The sequence below is a fragment of the Jaculus jaculus genome, chromosome 7 (assembly GCF_020740685.1).
Source record: "Jaculus jaculus isolate mJacJac1 chromosome 7, mJacJac1.mat.Y.cur, whole genome shotgun sequence".
Classification (NCBI taxonomy): domain Eukaryota; kingdom Metazoa; phylum Chordata; class Mammalia; order Rodentia; family Dipodidae; genus Jaculus; species Jaculus jaculus.
Genome location: NC_059108.1, coordinates 36,608,191 through 36,627,296, shown reverse-complemented (window position 1 = coordinate 36,627,296; position 19,106 = coordinate 36,608,191). Strand labels below are relative to the sequence as shown.

The window sequence follows — 19,106 nt, the reverse complement described above, 5'->3', positions numbered from 1 at the left end:
GGGAATCCCCATGATGTCTTTGTGGCCAGGGTAACAGCTCAGTGGGGAAGACTCATCTCAGAGACAAAGTTTTAGTGTGAGAATAAATCATGAATCATCGAATCCAGTACACACAGTCCATAACCTGATATGCCAGGCTAGCAGAGAAGAATTTGTCCCCGGATGACAGAAATACAGTGTCACAGGCTGAAGATAAGAAAATGACCAAGTACACTGCAAAGCATCTGTCCCTCACCTGACCATGGCGGAGATATGGGCTGGAGCTGGAAGAGGACAGCAATACGGCACCAAGTAGCCCAGTGCTCAAGCTCTGAGGGACATCCATTTGTCGATTACTATTACATATCCTCTGTTTCCTGTACCTCTCCAAATGTGGTACAGACCTTGCTACTCAACTTATATAGTTCCCCAACCAGCAACTCGATCATCACTTCTGAGCTTACTAGGAATTCAGAGCCCAGCCCCACCTCTGCCTCTTGGACAATCATGTGTGCTTGAATTGGCTTCCCCTGCTGGTTAGCATATACATTACATTAGAGAAATCATATGGAATATGACTCGCAGGCAATACAAACATCTCAAAAGTATTGATTTGTTAATGATTTTGGGCTCATGGACTTTGTTTCTCTAGATAACTCTAAGAATGTTGAATCCATTTAAAATGTATTTAAGTGAAAATATGGGAACTGAGGAGATGGTTCAGTCAATAAAACACTGCTCATGCAAGTGTGAGGATAGTGTCTGGAGTCCCAGCACACACCTACATGCGAGGTGGGCATGACCCCAGCCTGTAATTCCCGCACTCAGGAGGCAGAGACGGCCGGATTCTGAATCATGGGGCTTCAGGGTCAAGAGAGAGTCCCTATCTCAGTAAATAAGGTGAGAACAATTAAGAAAGTTACTTGGCTTCAACCTCTGGCCTACACACACAGGCACACTCAAACACACATGTGAACACACATATAACACAGATTCATACACACCACACACAGAGACACATGGAACAAAAAGAAAATATGAAAGTAAGGTGTACTTTGGCCCTATGACATACACAACCTAGAAAGAAGAAAATTATTTCAAAAATTATTTCAAAAACAAATACATACAGAATAAATTAGCGCCAAAAAGCAAGATGAACATCTTAATAGACCAGAATTCAGAGCAAATGAGTCCAGCTGAAGCCAGGATGTGCTGCTTCCACCTTCCAGAAGGGGGCAGTGTGCTGGGTGTGCAGCTCCTCCCCGGATGGGAGCTATGGGAGCTCTGCTCCTTGATTAAAGCCAGGGGCTGGGGTGGAGCCCAAATAGCTCCAAAAATGAGCTTGAAATAAACTTCCAAACACCACTTGCTAGTGATCTGGCTTAAAACCAGCCATGAACCCAAGGAGGCACAGCTTAGGAAACAGCAAATGAGCCAGACCTCCAAGGTTCCTGTGAAGCCTTCAAGTGTTTGAGTAAGACCAGGCCTTCAAGGCTGTTGGAAGGTCCTAGACAGGAAAGGGTGAGCCAGAAAGGAAAGAAAAGAAAGCAAAACCAAACCAAGAATGCTTTCCATGGAAAGTGAGTCAGCAACCCAAAATTCCAAAAGGCGCACAGACAACAAGGGTTAAGAGAAACAAACAATAACTGGATTATTTCTTCCCAAAACAAAGTGACTGTTGAGATCAGGCTGGCTGTAAGTATGTTTTGGGTTCTGAGAAGAAGGAAGAACAATCTACTTTCACAAGCATTCGGCAATGACAACGTATTTTAAATAAAACATGCAAAACTAGAACAGAAGCTGGGCGTGGTGGCGCATGCTTTTAATCCCAGCGCTCGGGAGGCAGAGGTAGGAGGATTGCTGTGAGTTCAAGGCCACCTTGAGACTACATAGTTAATTCCAGGTCAGCCTGGACCAGAGTGAGACCCTACCTCGAAAAACCAAAAGGAAAAAAAAAAAAAAGAAATAAATAAAGAAAGAAAGAAAGAAAGAAAGAAAGAACAGATGGACAAGAAATATTCGAGTTAAAAGTCTTGAAAGAGGGGCTGAGGAGATGGCTCAGCAGTTAAAGGCACTCGCTTTCCTGAGTTCAATTCCCCAGCACCCACATAAATCCAGATGCAAAGTAGTACACAAATCCACAATCCCAAGGCACCTCCTACAACAGGGGGCAGAGCCACTGAGCCAGGAGACTGGAGCATGAGAGATACTTGATCACAAAAAGAAGGTGGAAGGAGAGGACAATCACCCTAAGGTTGTCCTCTGGCTTCCACAGGCATGTCATGACACATGTGCTTGTACACACATCATATATATCCACACATGTGACACACACACACATAAACAAAAAATCTTGAAAGGAAGAATACTTTTTAAAGCAAAAACATCAATAAATGGTATAAATTCTATGCTGGATAAAAACAATAAGAAGCTAATACTGAGGAATTCACCTTAAAGTAGGACAGTGTATAACATTTTAAAATATGAAGAAAGCAACTAAGAGGAAAAGAGAATAGACAAAATATATCTCCTAGGAACTCCAGAAGTAGGTAATAGAAGGCATGCTCGTAAGCTTCTGTCACTGTGGCTAAACTCCTGAGAAAAAATTACTTAAAAAGAAGAAAAAGCCAGGTATGGTGGCACATGCCTTTAATCCCAGCACTTGGAAGGCAGAGGTAGGAGGATTGCTGTGAGTTCGAGGCCACCCTGAGACTACATAGTTAATTCCAGGTCAGCCTGGCCTGGTTTGAAGCAGTTTGTTTTTTGAGACAGTCTCACTCTACAGACCAGGCTGGTCTTGAACTCATGGCAATCCTCTTGTCTCAGTCTTTCCCAAGGGCTGACATTACAGGTGTGATCCACCACACCCAGGTTATGTATGTCTTGTTAAGTTTTTTTTTCTGTTGCTTTTGTAAGTGATATATTTTATTCCTTTTATGTTTGGACTGGTTTTTATTCCTAAAAGTCTAGTTTTTGTATATTGCATAGAGATGATTCATTAAATTTTTTTGAGTTTGCCAGGATATAATCAGAGTAAGTCCTTTCATAGCAATAATAGCAATACATTTGTAAGCAATAATATAATTTATCCTCCTTCTTAATTTTTACACTTGATTGTTTAAAAAAAATGTTCTAATTGTATTAACTATAGTCTTAAGAACTTAAGACTTAAACATTGCATAATTCCATTTGGTAGGATTCTTCTTTGGTGTGAGCATGTATGTACAAGTGTGGAGGTGAGAGGAGAGCCCTGAGTGTCAGGCCCTGCCTTCCACCTTGTCTAGGGCAGGATGTGTCATCATTCATTGCTTATTTGCCAAGCTAGCTGGCCTGTGAGTGTCTAGACTTTTGTGGTTCACCTCCCTTCTTATCCTACGCATGCTGTGATTACAGATGCATGAACTATTTGCCTACAGATGTGCACAGGACCTGGAGAGCTAAAGTCAGGTTCTCATGCTTGAGCAGCAGGAGCTTTATCCACTGAGCATCTCCCAGCCCAGCGTTCTCAAAAATGACAACATTACAAAATGGAAAAGCAAATTAGTGGCCACCACAAGTTAAGAAAGGTGGAAAGAGCTGGAGGGATGGCTTAGCAGATAATGTGTTTGCTTGCAAAGCCAAAGGACCAAGGTTCGATTCCCCAGGACCCACATAAAGCCAGATGCACAAGATAGCACATGCAGGTGGAGTTTGTTTGCAATGGCTGGAGGTCCTGGCATGCCCATTCTCTCTCTCTCTCTGTCAAATAAATAAAAATAAAATTTAAAAAAGAAAGGTGGAAAGAAGGAGGAAGAGGAGGAGACAGAGAAGAAGGTGGGTGTGCTATCAAAGGGGTATCAGGAAAGTCCCATCTTAGCTCTGTCTGTGCCATGACCATAGCTATGATATCATGACATGGATTTGACATCGGGAAAATGCAGGTAAAGGATATGTGGTGTCTCTGCATTAGTCTTTACAACTACATGGAATTCTATACTTATCTCAGAATTAGAATTTTTAGTGAGCTCTAATACAATTATTCATTTTTAACTTTTTTAAAAAAATGTTTATTTTTGTTTGAGACAAAGAATGAGAGAGAGTGGGAGGGAGAGAATGGGTGCACCAAGACCTCTGGCCACTGCAAATGAACTCCAGATTCATGCGCCACCTTGGGCATCTGGCTTATGTGGGACCTGGAGAATTGAAGCTGGATCCTTGAGCTTTGTAGGCAAGCGTCTTAACCAGTAAGCCATCTCTCCAGCCCTATTCATTTGTTTTTGTGCGTAGTATACATACGTGTGTGTGTGCTTGTTCATATGAGTATGGGAACGTGTATGTGTGTGTGTGAATGTTGAGACCAAAGGTCAACATCAGGTGGCTTCATCGATCATGCTCCAACTGATTTATTAAGACAGTGCAGCGGCTAAGTTTCTTGTTACTGAGACAAAACAGCCAAACCAGAGCAGCTTATGGAAGGAGGGGGCTTATTCCTGGCTTAGTTTCAGGGCGAAGCTTCATCATGGTGGGAAAAGCATAGCAGAAACAGCCTGCCAAGCATCACTTCTACATGTTAGCAGAGAATTAGTAGCAAGAGCAAGCTGAGGGTGGCAAACTGGGCTGGGCTAGAAACCCCAAGGCCCACCCCTAATGACACTTCCTCAGGCAAAGATCCATCTCCCAAAGGCTCCACAACCTTCCCAAACAGTGCCACCCATTGGGGATTAAGTATTCAAACACATGAGGCTGGAGGGGACATTTTATATTCAAACCACCACAAACAAACAGGTTCTCTCACCAAAACCAGAGCTCACCAATTTGGCTAGTCCAGCCAGCCTGTTTGTGCCAAGGGTCCCCTGTCTCCATCTCCCCAGCACTGGGTGCACACGCATTACATTTGGCATTTATGTGAGTGCTGCAGATTTGAACTGAGGTCCTCCTGGTTGTGTAGCCAGGGCTTTACCAACTAAGCTATCTCCCTAAACCTTTGTTTGCTTGGTTTTGGTTTTATCAAGGTGAGGCCTCACTCTAGCCCAGACTGATGTGGAACTCACTCTGTAGCCCTAGGCTGGCCTTCAATTTACAGTGATCTTCCTGCCTCTGTCTCCCAAGTGCTGGGATTCAAGGAGCATGCAACCATGCCTGGCTGGTTTGTTTGTTTGTTTTTACATATTTTTTTTCTTTTATTTGCAAGGAGAGAAAGTGGAAAGAGAGAATGGGCACACCAGGGTCTCTTGCCACTGTAAACAAATTCCAGACCCATGTTTGTGCATCTGGCTTTACGTGGGAACTGGAGAATCAAACGGAACTGTCAGGCTTTGCAAGCAAGCGCCTTTTGACTCTGAGCCATCTTTCCAGTTCCAGACTTGCTTTGGTTGTTTTGTTGTTGTTTTTGTTGATTTTTTTTGAAGAGTTAATTGTTGAAAACAAAGAGTGAAAAAAAGAGACAAAGAGAGAATGTCAATATGGAAAAATTCTACAAATTGCTGAGTCTCAGTGAAAGATATAGAAAAGTTTATTATATTATTCTTACAGCTTTTGAATTTTCTTTGTTTTATTATATGGCAGGGAATCTCCAGATAACAATAATATAAGGATCTTTGTCATGTTTAGGAGGAATAGTAAACAGTTTAGTATGTTGTTAAAATTTTTTAGGGTGAAATGTATACATAATATGTTTATATATTAAGGGATATGGGCTGGGGGTACAGCTCAGTGGTAGAACATTTGCCTAGCACGTGCAAGGTTCTGGGTCAATCCTCAACACTGCAAAAAAAAAAAAAAAATCAACAAAAATAAAAAAGAAGACTATGAAATACAAAAATATAAATTTTAAAAAAGACAGAAACAGAAAACAAGCACATGAACCCAAAAGCTTGTAGAAATTGGCCCAAATATACTGAACCACAATAAAATAACTGAATTAACATACCTATTTAAAGGCAGATTATCTGATTAGTTTTAAATATACTGAATATGTTGTCCTTTTATGTAAGCTTTAATTCAATCAACAGAAGAAAAATACAGGAATCTAAGAGCCAGGCATAGTGGTGCATGCCTTTAATCCCAGCACTCAGGAGGCAGATTGCCTGGAGTTCGAGGCCACCCTGAGACTACATAGTGTATTCCAGGTCAGCCTGGACTAGAGTGAAACCCTACCTTGGAAAACTAAAACCAAACCAAACCAAACAAACAAATTAAAAAAAAAACAAACAACAAAAAAAAAAAAACACCACAGGAATCTAGAATGGTCTATTGTACAAATACTTATCCAAAAAAATGCTGAGAGCTAGACATGAAGGCACACATCTGTAATCTCACTCACTCAGGAGATGGGGCAAAAACACCAGGAATTAAAGATCGTCCTCAGTTCATAGCAAGTTCCAATTCTCAGGCAGCCTGATCTACAAGAGGCCTTTATCTCAGAAAATTAAACAATAAAAAAGAGCTGATGTGTGTCACAGAATTAGTAGCACACAAAGTAAGAGTTTATGACAATAAAAAGATTTGTGTGTGTGTGCATGCATGTGCACATACATGTCGAGATTCTCCCCAAGAGAATGTCAGGTATGCCCTTTGTGATGATTTATATTGACTGTCAATTTAGCAAGGCCTGGAATCACCTGTAGGGGATTTTCTTGATTAGGAAGACCCTGGCTGTGGGTGGAGTCCTGTACATTATGAAAGGAGAGCGCTGAGCAGTGAACCAGCTTCCTGCTCCTGCCGCCACCTCCCACCACCATGGACTCCCTGGACTGGAAGCCAGACAAGCTCTTTCCTTCCCTAAGTGGCTCATGGTTGAGGCAGCAAGGAGAAAGTAACCGGTACTGCGCTCCTCTCTTGCTCTTCCACCTACCTTATTCCCTCAATAAACCTGAAGCTTGCTGTTGGTCAGTCTGACCGACTGACCAGTGAACTCCAGTGATCCTCCTGTCTCCACCCCACTCAGTGCTGGGGTTACGGGTGGGCACGGCCATGCCTGGCTTTTTCCCGGGTGCTCATGCTCGAGCAGTAAGCGCTCCTCCCGTCTTCCCCACAGCGACCCCCAAAAAAGATTTCTGAAGATAAACAGTGACATACGCAGGTGACCAAACTTCCTTCCTGAAGGAACGTATCATTTTCTGTTCCCATCAACAAAGCCTTTTATTCCCACCAGGCATGCCCATATAGGTCAGTATCAACAACTTGTTTGTGTTTTCCAATTTAACAAGCACAAAAGAAAGGAGATCGTTTTGTACTGTAATTTGCAAAAAACATAGAACAAGACTGAGCTTTTTTTTTTTTTTTTTTTTTTTTGAATCTTCTGGAATCAACCTCTAGCTCTCAGCCCAGAGAGGCAGAAACTACAGTCCTATTAGAGTCTGCGGGTAGTGAACAGGGTAAGCTAGGGAAGAGACAGGAGCTGATCAGCAGGAAGTCCCTCTCCCCAGGGGCGTCTGACCAGTAGCCCCAGGCAGAGAGGTAGGCATCTGCTCATATACAACAGATTCCAATTAATTCTCAGCCACTTGTATAATTTTTATGCACCACAGTATTTACTTTCCACACAATCACTGGCAAAGCTGTCGGTGCCCCAAGGCACCAAACAGTAATTCTCTTTCAACCATGTCTGAAGAACCAATTGCCCTTTGGTTTTCACACAAAGCTTTCATTAAGAACTCTTGACTGAAATTAGGTGCAGTTAGCAATTTCCAAAGTCTTTCTTCCCTGAAAACAAGGAAAGAAAGATATTTTCTATGAAATTTTGGCGAAAGGTTACTGTACTGACACGGCCAATAACAATTCATTGAATTTTACTGAAAACATTGAGTAATCTAAGGGAGGCTTTTCTGCTGGACACTTTTCATTTCACACTGTGTTCTCAGACTAAATTCTCAAACAAGCCACACTTGAGGCAATCTTACTGTCCTTATTTCACAGATCATCAAACTGAGTGCCAGAGAGGTCAAATGACTTGCCCAGTGCCAAATGCCGAGAAGCAGACTCACGACTCAAATCTAGATTGATGAGTTCACAGAGGCAAGTTTGCAGGAAGGCCTGTGTGATTCATGTTATCAGCAACGTGGTTAAGGCTGAAAGTCAGAATAATGAGGCAGGCCGGGAGAACCCAAGCCTCCCTAAGGGGACTTCATTTGGGGTTAAGCATTGTTAGATCAAGCTCGTGGCAGAATTTAATTTCACATTAGATCTTTACTGTAAGCCCTATTTATTTGTTTTCCTTTTTAAATGACTGAAGCCATCAGGGGCGAGCTATACAGCTGCTTGATTGACAGATGCCAGATCCTTTCCCTGCGTTCAGTGACAGCAGCTGTCAAGGAGTCCAACTGGGGGACTACTGCAGGTCCAACAAGGGCAGAACCTGGAGGAGGGGGATGGTTTCTGTAATGCCCACAACTCTCAAATGTATGGGGCTGAGAACAACGTTGCTGCCGTTCCTGAAGACCCATCGGGGTCATGCCCATAGCTTCAACCCCGCCACTCTGAGGGGTCATTTGTAGGAGCCATCAGCCAATCAGCCAATGCTTCTGTGATTCCTCCAGCTGCCATTGTGACCATCACGGCTGCTCAGGGAGACCCCTGTCCAGCTGTGGATTCCCCAGAGGAGGCTCTGTTCCAACGATGGACACCGCGGTAGCGTTCATGGTCACCATCCTAGCTGTGGCTTTTGCTTTGAAATGTTTCACTTTGGTCACAGCTACTGCAGGTGCCCGAGACAGCGCACAGAAAGGTTGCTCCAGCCATGATGACACCACCCAGAGCCACTCCAGAAGTCTCCCCAGAGTCCTCAATCAGGTCGGGCACATGCTCCACCCATAGCAGCTAGAATAGTTGACACGAGGCAATGGGTGGCTGGCTGTGTAAACAGCCCTTCTGTCCTTGAGTCAGTCCAGGAGACATTCCTCCTGCACTACCCTCTGGTACCACACTGGGTTCTCACCAAGCCTCATGCACCAGGTCTTACTGAGCACTTTTGGACAGTATCATGGGTAGAGTATCCAAGGAGAGCAAAGGACTGACTGTGGAAGGGTGGAGAAACCAGACATTGGAGACTGGAGAAAGCTAAGACTATGGAAGGTGAAACACTATGGTGAGTTGAGACTTTGGAAGTGCCCCACACCCCAGCCCTGGAGGAGCCCCTCAAGACAGGGACACTCACTAGCTATGCTGTCTGATCAGGGTTAGCCCAGAGCTTGAAACACTCAGAGCAGAGGGTCGCTGGCACTCAAAGCTTGAAGGGGTAACGCTCAGAGCCCAGGGTCCCAGTGCCCTAAGCTCAGAGTTGCTCAGCATTTTGCTTATTCACGAGTTCCATCAGGGCAAAAGAATCCTCGGCTGATTGGTAACAGTAATAATCATAATTTCTCATCAACCAGCCCGGATGGCTTAGGAAATGCTGAGTATGTAATTACAAGTTGGTGGGAGAGAAACAGATAATTCATGTGAGCAGGAACTTCAGGTTTAATCTTTATGCATTCGAGAAAAAAAATAAAATCACAGCCTGAGTTAACCTCAGTGGCCATTTCAACCTGGACTAGACAGTAAATCATTCCCAATAACATGGATCCAGGTGATGTAACTCCCTGGCACACTGGGCTTCCGGTCCACAGGGTTTGCTGAGGCGGCTGTCTTGCTTGATGCTCTATAAAGGCTTTTTTGATTTATAGTTTGAAGTTAGAATTAGTAGAGTTTTAAGGCAGTTCCAAAGCCATGTGCATCTTCATGCCACTATCTCCACACGCTGCTTGCATCTGGCACATATATATATATATATATATATATATATATATATATATATATGTATATCTTAAGTGACTACAGTCAAGATTTGAATCCAGAGGAAAACAAAACAAAAAAAGCAACAACCTAACATGGAAAGTATATCAAAACTATGTGAAATATTTTTAAAATCATATAGAAAGAATAACTTAAAATATCGTTTGGTTTCCATTGTAAGTAAAGGAGGCAAAACAAAGGTATTGACACATTTCAGACAGGTTCGTTCTATTTGCCTCCCTGCCAGCCCTCCTATTTATCACTGTCTGCACACATGCAGAGAAATGAAAACACACCCCGCTTGCTAAGACCACAGATAAGGTTTCCTTTTATCTGGCACGGCATAGCCCCGAGGAGCATGGTCCTAATGGAAGCAGTCACTCGCCGATGGGTTTAGGTTTTTGTTTTAAAACCTTCACCACCTCCATACTCCTCCCCCAAAAAATCTCTGTGGAAGAATTTCAGTGCCTCTTCAATTCTTCAACCAGAGATTTTTTTTTTTTTTTTTAGCATCAAATATATACCTAGCAATTCTGAGCCAGACCACTGTCATTGGTATTAATGTTTTTAATAAAAAAAAAAATAAGTAGCCTTAGGAACATCAGCAGCTCTTTAAGCATTTCTCCTTCCTCAGCATCATTGTAAACACTTCTGCTATCTCAGAGAGGCACTGCTGCCAAAGGCTTCATGCTTTATCCTGGCCATAAAGGGTTGGCCACTGCAGCTCCGAGAGGGCTGAACAAACGCTATTCAGGTCTGTGTTCGCTCATCCCAAAACACAGGCTCTATAGGAGATGTGGTTCAATTGGATCATACGTCCCCCTTTCAAAGCTTCCTTATGTCCTCACCTATAGCAAATCTTTTGGTAAAACATTACTGAAGAATGAAAAGACTTTGATTTTCACCTTTTCCCTCTTTGGTCTCTTCTTAAAAGAGTGAGGGTGAAGGGGTCAGGAAGTAACAAGCATGAACGAAGGTAACAAGACTCCTTGCTGAACACAAAAGCAGTCTTGCCTTATGAATAATCTAGACAACATATTAGGGAACAGTCTTGTAAATTTCAGCTGTTATGAAACAGCCTCGAGCTGGGGAGACGGCTCAGTGGTTAGGTTACAAAGCCTGATGGCCCAGGTTCAATTCCCCATTACTCATGTAAAGCCAGATGCACAAAGTGCATCCAGATGCTCTTCTGATGTTTGGTTTACAGCACTAAGAGGCCCTGGCACACCTACACTCTCTCTCAAATAAATAAATAAAAACTCAAAATGAACAACAGTATGGGGCTGGGGAGATGGTTCAGGGTTCATGGCACTTGCTTACAAAATCTGCTGGCCCAGGTTTGATTCCCTAGTACCTATGTAAAGATAGCTACACAAAGTGGCACATGCATCTGGATTTTATTTTCAGTGGCAAGAGGCCCTGGTGTGCCCATTCATTCTCATTCAGCCTCTCTCTCTCTTTCTCCTTGCAAATAAATAATAATATATTATTTTAAGAACAGTAAATTCTTTGAGTTGTTCTTGAAGAAGCTGTGGCTAATTAAAGGGAGTTTTAAAAAAGAAAAGGAGGAGGATGAAAGAGAACAGTACAGGGGAATAGCCTTTTATTAAATATTAAGAAGCCAACTAAATTTTAGATTTTATTTGGGGGGATGGTTGAGGTAGGGTCTCCCTCTAGCCCAGGCTGACCTGGAATTCACTATGTAGTCTCAAAGTGGCCTCGAATTCATGACAATTCTCCTACCTCTGCCTCCTGAGTACTGGGGTTAAAGGCATGTGCCACCCCACACCTGGCCTAACTGAATTATAAAATGAGGACACATGCAACCTCTTGTTCTGACATGTTTCAAGATACATGGCACCTCTGGACAGAGATCAAAATAGCCAACTGCACTCAGAACATTTTTGACATCAACCTAAAGAATGTGGTTAGCTCAGGCAGATTCCACTAAAAATTCTGTTCAAGGAATGTAGTTCAAAGACTGAGTTTCAGTTTTGCTATCCACCTACAATGAAATATTTGGAGAGATCTGCCATCCTTTGACCTAAGTATATATGTTGCAAAAGAGATGATATCCCTTCAATTTTAAAAAGTAAATTTTAATCAAAGCTGCACCTATTTTCTGGACTTTAAGACCCAAAAGACTTGAACTAGTGAGAACCAGGTTACAACATCACACACAAGCCATGTCTTGCCAGACACATGCATGACTGATTATTTTTTGCATATTCAAGGCGACCATAAGCAGTTTGGTCACTGAGGAAATTTTAAGTCAATTCCCGAGAAGAAGCAATAAATCCTGCAGCCTCTGCCAGAAGTCAGCTCCTTAGCCTTCTTGTCCACCCTTGGCTAAGATCTCAGCATTACTCAACAGCAAGTAAAATTTTTAAATCAATGTGAACATTTCTACCCATGCCAAAACTTTATGACTTCTAATTTGGTAAGGCTAAAATCAGGCCTTCACCTTTCCGATGTCAATGTTACCTTTGGTTTTCTTTTCTTTTTTAGGTTGACGGATTTGCTCATCTTATTTAATTATAGAGGCAAATGAAAAGTCCCACCTTGTGATGCCCAAATTCGTTTAGAATGCTTCCCAGCTTCTTGGTGCTGCTCTGTGGTTTTTGGGCGGCCACGGCTGGGTGGGGATCCCGCCAATCAATGGATAACCGGTGATGCCACAGGCGCCCACTCTCTAGAACATGAGCTGATTTGACGCTGGGATCAAAACGATGGACTTCACACCCACTGTGGGCCATGCTCACCTCAAAACGGATATCATCGCTTCCCAGCCTGGGGAGAATGAGGAAAGCCATCATAAACAAATGGATATAATGATTGATGACGTGATGGCTCAGAGGCCACTTTCCTGAGGCAAGCTTTCTGTGTTAAAACAAGTCTAATGTACACATCCAAACACACATTATTACACACAAACTATAGCTCAAAGCCTCCAGCAACCACGGCCCCCCCAAATTACCTACTATGTGCTGGCTGGATAAATAGCTTAGTTGGTAAAGTGATCTTGCAAGTGTGAGGACCTGCACTTAGAATCCTAGCACTGGAGAGGTGGAGACAGGAGGATTCCTGGAGCTCTCAGGACAGTCAGGTTAGCCCAATTGGCCATCTCATTGCACACACACATACATGCACACAAAGTTATCTACTAACCAGAGAGCATAAAATCATGTGCTCAAATGTGAGAATGATTTCTGGAAGACGTAAATCACAGAAGCAATGAGAGAAAGCAAGAATACACACTGGTCTTGAGAGTTTTCTCAGAATATACCAAAAATATAAACCCCTGGATCAGTTTCCTTATCTTTCTTCATTCCAAAAGCCACAGGGCTGTGCATGAAATTTGACTTACAGACAACAGCTGGCATCTTTTAAATGGACTGCATTTTTTGTTGTTGTTTTTGTTTTCAAGGGTCTCACTCTGACTCAGGCTAACCTGGAATTCACTATGTAGTCTCAGGGTGGCCTCGAACACTTGGCGATCCTCCTACCTCTGCCTCCCGAGTGCTGGGATTAAAGGTGTGTGCCACCACACCTGGCTGGAGTGCATTTTAAAACAGTTGCCAGTCAAGGAAAAAAAGCAAATGTGCACACTTGTACTGAATCCAAAGCCCAAGAAGCAGAAAAAAATGTTTCACATCGACAAGGGGAAGAAGTTAGGAATGAATTAGATGTAGCGCCCACTAGGCAGTACATCACGTAGACACTTCATATACTTACAAACATTGACTCTACTGAAAAGTATTTCTTATTTAGTGTAAGAATCATCACTATGATTACAGCACCAATTTGAATGAAAAGCATGAAATCAACCAAAAGAGAGTTTTTTGTTGCTTTTTTTTTTTTTAGGGCTTAGTGGTTAAGTGCTTGCCTGTGAAGCATAAGGGCCCTGGTTCAAGGCTCAATTCCCCAGGACCCATGTTAGCCAGATGCACAAGGGGCACATGCATCTGGAGTTCATTTGCAGTGGCTGGAAGCCCTGGTGCACCCATTCTCTCTCTGCCTCTTTCTCTCTCTGTCTGTCGCTCTCAAATAAATAAACAAAAAAAAATTTTTAAGAGTTTTTTTAAAATAGTGATAATGACTTCTCTGTCAAAAAATTTTATGATTTTTTTTTTTGAGAAATGGGGTCTTGTCATGTAGCCCAGGCTGGCCTTCAACTCTTGATTCTCCTGCCTTCATCTCCTGAGTGATGGATCAAGGCATGCATCACTATGCTTGGCTCTCAGTTCTATGATTATATGTAATCTGGTATATCAAAATCCCACAGAATAGCCATATAACATACTGGCCACACCTGATCCCACCGCAGACATACTTTTATTCTCTTGGACTATTTCATCCTTTTGGAAATGTACAAGTACAGTGGGTACTGACTATCTCAGCAAGTTTTCATTAATCAAAACAAGCCTTCAGAACTGAACTCATCTTTCAAGATCTCTAGATGGTCTTATTTGCCCTGTCCTCTTACTTTACCATTCTGCACCGTTCTTTTCCTCCCTGGATTCCATGGCCACCCCCCGGATATCCCTGTACTGTAATTCCTCTGATCCTCATTAACCAGAAAGCACTTCTTGCAGAGTTCCCACTTCCCCTAGCTGAGAGGACTTGTTCTCTGTTTTCTTTTTTTATTTGAGAGACAGAGAGAAAAAGAGAGAGAGAGAGAGAGGCATACACAAAGAGAGTGAGTATGGGAACACTAGAACTTCCTGCCACTACAAACTCCAGATTCAGGCACCACTTAGTGCATGTGGCTTTACCTGGGTACTGGGGAATTGAACTCAGGTCCTTAGGCTTTGCAGGCAAGTGCCTTAACTGCTGAGCCATCTCTCCAGTCCATTGTTTCTTATTTTCTATAAACTATGGAATCCATGCAGTTCACACACTGTATTTCCTCTACCCAGGTTTCCTCCCAAGTCTCCCGCTTTCTAGTCTGATGGGGCAGCCCGACGTCTTGGCTCTTCACCTTTCTTCACCCACAGTGCCACTCTGCTCATTGTGGGGTTCTTCCTAGTCCATCATTCTGTGGCTTGTCCATGTGCCTTGCTTTTTTTTTTTTTAATTTCTTGTTTGTGTGTGTGTGTGTGTGAGAGAGAGAGAGAGAGAGAGAGAGAGAGAGAGAGAGTAGGTGAGCCAGGACCTCAGCCACTACAATCGAACTCCAGATGCTTGCACCATCTAGTGAGTATGTGTGACTTTGTGCTTACCTCACCTTTGTGCATCTGGCTTACGTGGGATCTGGAGAGTAAAACATGGGTCCTTGGGCTTTGCAGGCAAGTATCTTAACTGCTAAGCCATCTCTCCAGTCTGTTAATTGCTTTTTAAAATATTTATTTAAGACAGAGAAAGAGAGAGAGAGAGAATGGGCATGCCAGGGCCTGTAGCCACTGCAAACAAACTCCAGACACATGTGCCACCTTGTGCATATGGCTTATGTGGGTACTGTGGAATGGAACTTGGGTCCTTAGACTTTACAGGCAAATGCTTAAATCGCTAAGCCATCTCTCCAGGCAATGACTTGCTTTTTGACAGGAGGTGACAGGATGCCAGTTCTCATCCTATACCTAGAGAAATTCTGTTCATTCTCATGAAAGATCATTGCAATAAGATTGTGCCCCGGAGAGCTCACTGGTCTCAGTAGGAGTGCTGTGGAACAGAGGTGAAGAAGGTGCCATCTAACTGCTTTCTATAAAAACCAGAAGTGAGGGGCTAGAGAGATGGCTTAGCAGTTAAGCGCTTGCCTATGAAGCCTAAGGACCCCGGTTCAAGGCTTCCTTCCCCAGGACCCATGTTTGCCAGATGCACAAGGGGGCACATACATCTGGAGTTCGTTTGCAGTGGCTGGAAGCCCTGGCGTGCCCATTCTCTCTCTCTCTCTCTCTCTCTTTCTGCCTCTTTCTCTCTCTGTCTGTCACTCTCAAATAAATAAATACAAATAAACAGAATATTTTAAAAAAACAAGCTGAGCATGGTGGCTCATGCCTTTAATCCCAGCACTCAGGAGGCAGAGGTAGGAGGATCACTGTGAGTTTGAGGCCACCCTGAGACTCCATAGTGAATCCCAGGTCAGCCTGGGCTAGAGTGAGACCCTACCTTGAAAAAAACAACAACAACAAAAAAAAAACAACCAGAAGTGGGGGTCAGTGAGTAAAGTGCTTGCTAAGCAAGCATGAGCAGCCGAGTTCGGATCCCCAGCACCTACATAAAAATGCCAGGTGTGATGGTATGCATCTGTAACCCTAGAGCCGAGAAGGTAGACACAGGAGGATCTCAAGGCTTGCTGGCTAGCTTCTCTAGCCTAATTGATAAGTTCTGGGTTCCATGAGAGAACTTGTCTTGAAAAGAGTAAGGTGGAGAGTGATTGAATAGGACAGCCTGGGCTGGGAATGCAGGTAGAGTGCTTGTCTAGCATGCAGGAGGCCCTGGGTCCCATCCTCAGCACACCCGGCATCCCAGCCCTCCAGAGATGGAGGCAGATCAGAAGTTCAAGGTTATCCTCTGAAAAATAAATAAATAAGATAAGCAACATCAACCTCTGGCCTCTACACACATGTGCATACCTGTGTGTACAGCCCAGCAGGTCTCCAGACATAAATAGTAAGTGATATTAAAAAATATCAAGCAGGGCTGGAGAGATGGCTTAGCGGTTAAGCGCTTGCCTGTGAAGCCTAAGGACCCCGGTTCGAGGCTCGGTTCCCCAGGTCCCACGTTAGCCAGATGCACAAGGGGGCGCACGCATCTGGAGTTCGTTTGCAGAGGCTGGAAGCCCTGGCGCACCCATTCTCTCTCTCTCCCTCTATCTGTCTTTCTCTCTGTGTCTGTCGCTCTCAAATAAATAAATAAAAATTAAAAAAAATATATCAAGCAATGGGGTTTGAGAGATGGCTTAGTGGTTAAGCGCTTGCTTGTGAAGCCTAAGGACCCCGGTTCGAGGCTCGATTCCCCAGGACCCACGTTAGCCAGATGCACAAGGGGGCGCACGCGTCTGGAGTTCGTTTGCAGAAGCTGGAAGCCCTGGCACGCCCATTCTCTCTCCCTCCCTCTCTCTCTCTCTCCCTCTCTCTCTTTCTCTTTCTCTCTCTGTCTGCCTGCCTCTTTCTCTGTCTGTCGCTCTCAAATAAATAAAAATAAATAAAAATTTTTTTAAATAACAAGCAATAATAAATAATGGTGGTTCAAGCTATGGTGATTTTCATACAGCAATAGCTAGTTGATCCACAAACATTCAGTATGAATCTAGGTTCATTGAAGGGCTGGTGATATAGCTCAGGGATATATCACTTCTTAGGTTAAATCTTCAGTGCTGGGAAAAATAAAAGAGTTTCATTTGAAACCATGAAACATTTTTTAGTAGATAGATTTATTTCCATGTAGATCAGAATGTTATACGAGTCACCTACTCCAAGGGAATTTTCATGTTATTAAACTTGTGGAAGCTTATATGAGCAAGGCAAGTTGTCATAGGTCACACAGTAGAAAAGGGTAGTTTGTAGCATCACTAAAAAAAGTCACATCAAAAAGTACTTATTAAATACAATGTACATATAAGCCTTCTACAGTAAAAATGTGTATATGTTCTGCTTTGTGAATCTTCACAATTAAAAAATCTTCTCTACAGTAAAACATATATTTTAATTAAGACCTTAAGAAAACCTTAAGAATTAAATTAGCCACATAACTGTAACTAAACTTTTTGGTAAGCTATTTTATTACATACGGGTATGTTCCCAATTTAAATTTGTTTTCTTTCTTCCCTTCTTTCCCTTCCCCCCCAGTGCTATTTATTTATTTATTGTGTCTTTAAAGATGAAATCCATATCTTTTCTTATGCTAGGTCAATGTTCTACCACTGAGCTACATCCTCAGCTCTTAAATAAGTTACTTCTAACTCTATTTCCACACATAGAAAATTTAAAGTTAAGAAGCATAAAAAATAAAGAGTAGTGCTGGAGAGATGGTTTAGCGGTTCAGGCGTTTGCCTGCAAAGCCAAAGGACCCAGGTTCGATTCCCCAGGACCCACATTAGCCAGATATACAAGGGGGTGCACGCATCTGGAGTTCTTTTGCAGTGGCCGGAGGCTCTGGCGTGCATATTCATACTCTCTGCCTCTCTCTCCATCCTTCTTTGTCAAATAAATAAATAAAAATAAAATATTTTTTAAAATAAAAAATAAAGTGTAAAAGTTTTCTGTCACAAGAAATTTTAGCCATTAACATCCAGAGATTAACATTACTAGAAAGCTTTGTGTATCTTTCCAGAAATTTTCTGCACATATATAAGTGTTTCCTATTGTAATTTATTGAGTACACATGTATACATATAAATTATTCATTAAATAGTAGGGAAGCATTTTGTATGGTACATGCAATAACACACAACTCTGTGAAATTAGGGATTTTTAATAACTTCTGGTACCTTGACTCAATCCATCTTTTTTCTTTCCTGAGGTAGGGTCTTGCTGTAGTCCAGGCTGACCCGGAATTTACCATGTAGTCACAGAGTGGCCTCGAACTCATGGTGATCCTCCTACCTCGGCCTCCCGTGTGCTGGGATTAAAGGTGTGCACCACCACACCCAGCCTCTTTATTATTATTATTAATAATATTGTGTCATCTTACTGTCAAAATGCTGAAAGAATAGCTTGAAGGAAGGAATTATATATGTGGGGTCATGCTGTCAGAATTTTCTGCACATCAAAGCAGGGATGTGAGCAGCTCAGACAGGAAGTCGATGGAGCCATGTCAGGAAGGGAGGCGCAGTGAGCAGCTCAGACAGGAAGCAGAGGGGCAGTGTCAGGAAGGTACTAGGGCAAGATATCGTCCCTAAGGAGACACCTCAGTGACTTACTCCTCCAGCCAGGCTGTACCTCCCACAGCTTTACTGCCTCCCAATCATCTATTAAATTTTTAAATACATCAACAAGATTAAACCATTCATTAGTTCAGAGTCCTCTATTTGTCTCTTGAATAGTCCCCAGAGGTGTGCTTTACTAATCTCGATATTTCTCAGTCCAATCAAGACTAATCATTACAATTAACACAAGTTAATTGTAAAGGAATAATGGGGCTCATTATGACATTTTCATGCCATTTAAACTTAACATATAAATACGTACAGTGTTGTGAAGTAATAAGCTATATTCATTTAACCAATTACAATCATTACTTTCATTGATTCGAAATTAATTAATTAATTTATTTATTTATTTTGGTTTTTTGAGATAGGGTTTTACTCTAGCTCAGGCTGACCTGGAATTCACTATGTAGTCTCAGGGTGGCCTCGAACTCATGGTGATCCTCCTACTTCTGCCTCCCAAGTGCTGGGATTAAAGGCATGCGCCATCATGCCCGGCCAAAATGAA

At 42.7% G+C, this 19,106-nt stretch overlaps 1 protein-coding gene across 1 annotated transcript in view; it reads right to left on the bottom strand.

Annotated features, from left to right (window-relative positions):
* Positions 1–19,106, bottom strand: part of Mettl24 (methyltransferase like 24) — a 161,886-nt gene that overhangs the window by 65,909 nt on the left and 76,871 nt on the right. The window contains exon 4 of the mRNA XM_004660674.3: positions 12,291–12,519. Coding sequence (XP_004660731.3) covers positions 12,291–12,519 — 229 coding nt within the window. The remainder of the gene's footprint in view (positions 1–12,290; positions 12,520–19,106) is intronic.